General features: G+C 42.2%; 1 protein-coding gene across 1 annotated transcript; it reads right to left on the bottom strand.

Moving 5' to 3' along the window:
* Positions 1 to 33: 33 nt before the first annotated feature.
* Positions 34 to 790, bottom strand: LOC106014034 (translation initiation factor eIF-2B subunit epsilon-like). Its single transcript, XM_013091039.2, has one exon. The coding sequence runs from the start codon at positions 771 to 773 to the stop codon at positions 66 to 68; it is 708 nt and encodes a 235-aa protein (XP_012946493.1). The 5' UTR covers positions 774 to 790; the 3' UTR covers positions 34 to 65.
* Positions 791 to 1,572: the final 782 nt, after the last annotated feature.

The following is a 1,572-nucleotide window of genomic DNA, read 5'->3' as shown; positions in this document are numbered from 1 at the left end:
GGGAATGGATTGAATACCAATTTGGTTTGTTTATCACCTTATATAAACGTATGACGAAACGGTCGTTATTCATCATCTTCTTCATCCTCTTCTTCTTCTTGTAGCCAATCGAGAAAAGGACGTGCTAAAGTTACGAGACTATCGTTACTCTTGTCGTCGTTGAACCAGGAGAGCATGATTTCTTCTAATAACAGGTTCGCATCGTACAAACAGTAGAGAAGTTTGGGTATGAGATGAGACTTTTCTTGGGTTGAAATGACAAAGTCGCCGAGTCCATCGATGGCAGACAGTTGAGAAGTTTTGTCCTTTATATATTTTTTCAAAACTGGTTGGTATCGAAGGATTTTGCTTCGAACGGATGCCAAAAACTGCTTCTCATCATCATCGTCATTGGAGACGAGCAAGAAAGACGTCAAAATGAATCGAATGACGCGATCAAACGACACGTTGTAGACCATTTTCAAAGAATTGATTTCCAGAATCAAATATTCGTGTCTGATTTCTTCTTTTTCTGCCCGATCGAACGTTTCCGCCAATTCTCTTCTAAATTCTTCTTCTTCATCTTCTTCTTCTGTGTCTGTTTGTTCATCCTTTTTCTCGAAGTAGTACATGTAGTCTTCTGTTTCTACTTCATTATCATCACTTTCTTGTTTTTCTTCTACCCCCCATACTACGTAATCGTCGTCCGTACGAGGTCTATACGGAAAAGCATTGCTTTGACTTCCATACATTTTGAGACGTTTGACACGTTCTTCTGTTGTTTCTCCTTCCATTGTTCTTTGTGTAAATGACGCTAACCAAGTGGGGAGGTGTACGTATATCCATCCATAACGTCATTAGGGAATTTTAGCCAGTACGTCTTGGTAATATCTACTCATGGACTGGAAATATGTAGACCCATCTCTCAGCACGACATAATGGCGTAGTAGACGATGTTTCATAGACGGGTGATCGCGTATATATGACGGTATAATAGACGAAGTGACCAAGGTAGAAGGCGAAACTCTGCGTTGAATCATCATAGATCTGAGAACGCACAGCAGTTTGAAGGAAGAAGTGGACACGGCGTTGTAAACGTCAACAAGCGAATAGAAGACATTGGTTATTTGTTCCATGCCGTGTAAAAAGACCATAAACGTAGAAACGTCTCGATAATCTCGTTGGAGTTGTTCGTCCGAGAGCTGATTGTCTACATCGGTTACGTTGAAATAAGCAGTGGGAATCAAAGTCGCGTTCTCCACCAGGGCTATTTCATCTTCGACTAGCAGATTGTTATCGACGATCACATGGATGACTTGAAGCGTTTCTCTCGTGAGATTCCGAGCTAGTTTGACGGTCGTGTTCACTTCTTCTCTAAAGGCTCTCATGTCGGTTTGCGCGGTAATGTTGAAATATATGTAAAGGTAATCTATGAAGGATCTACAACGACCACCGCACAAAAACTTACCGCACGGAGCCGCGATGGTACGAGAAGGAGGAGACGGAGGCGTTGTAGTGGTAGTAGCGCACGAAGTAGCAGAAACAGCAGCTACGATCATTAAGAGTAGAACGACGACGATGGCGACGTTTTTA

This window comes from Aplysia californica, unplaced genomic scaffold (assembly GCF_000002075.1).
Source record: "Aplysia californica isolate F4 #8 unplaced genomic scaffold, AplCal3.0 scaffold01923, whole genome shotgun sequence".
NCBI classification, from domain to species: domain Eukaryota; kingdom Metazoa; phylum Mollusca; class Gastropoda; order Aplysiida; family Aplysiidae; genus Aplysia; species Aplysia californica.
This window is presented reverse-complemented; position numbering and strand designations above follow the sequence as displayed.

Bases quoted from the DNA above. Each gene is read 5' to 3' on its own strand.
- LOC106014034 (XM_013091039.2), bottom strand. From the start codon at position 773: ATGGAAGGAGAAACAACAGAAGAACGTGTCAAACGTCTCAAAATGTAT.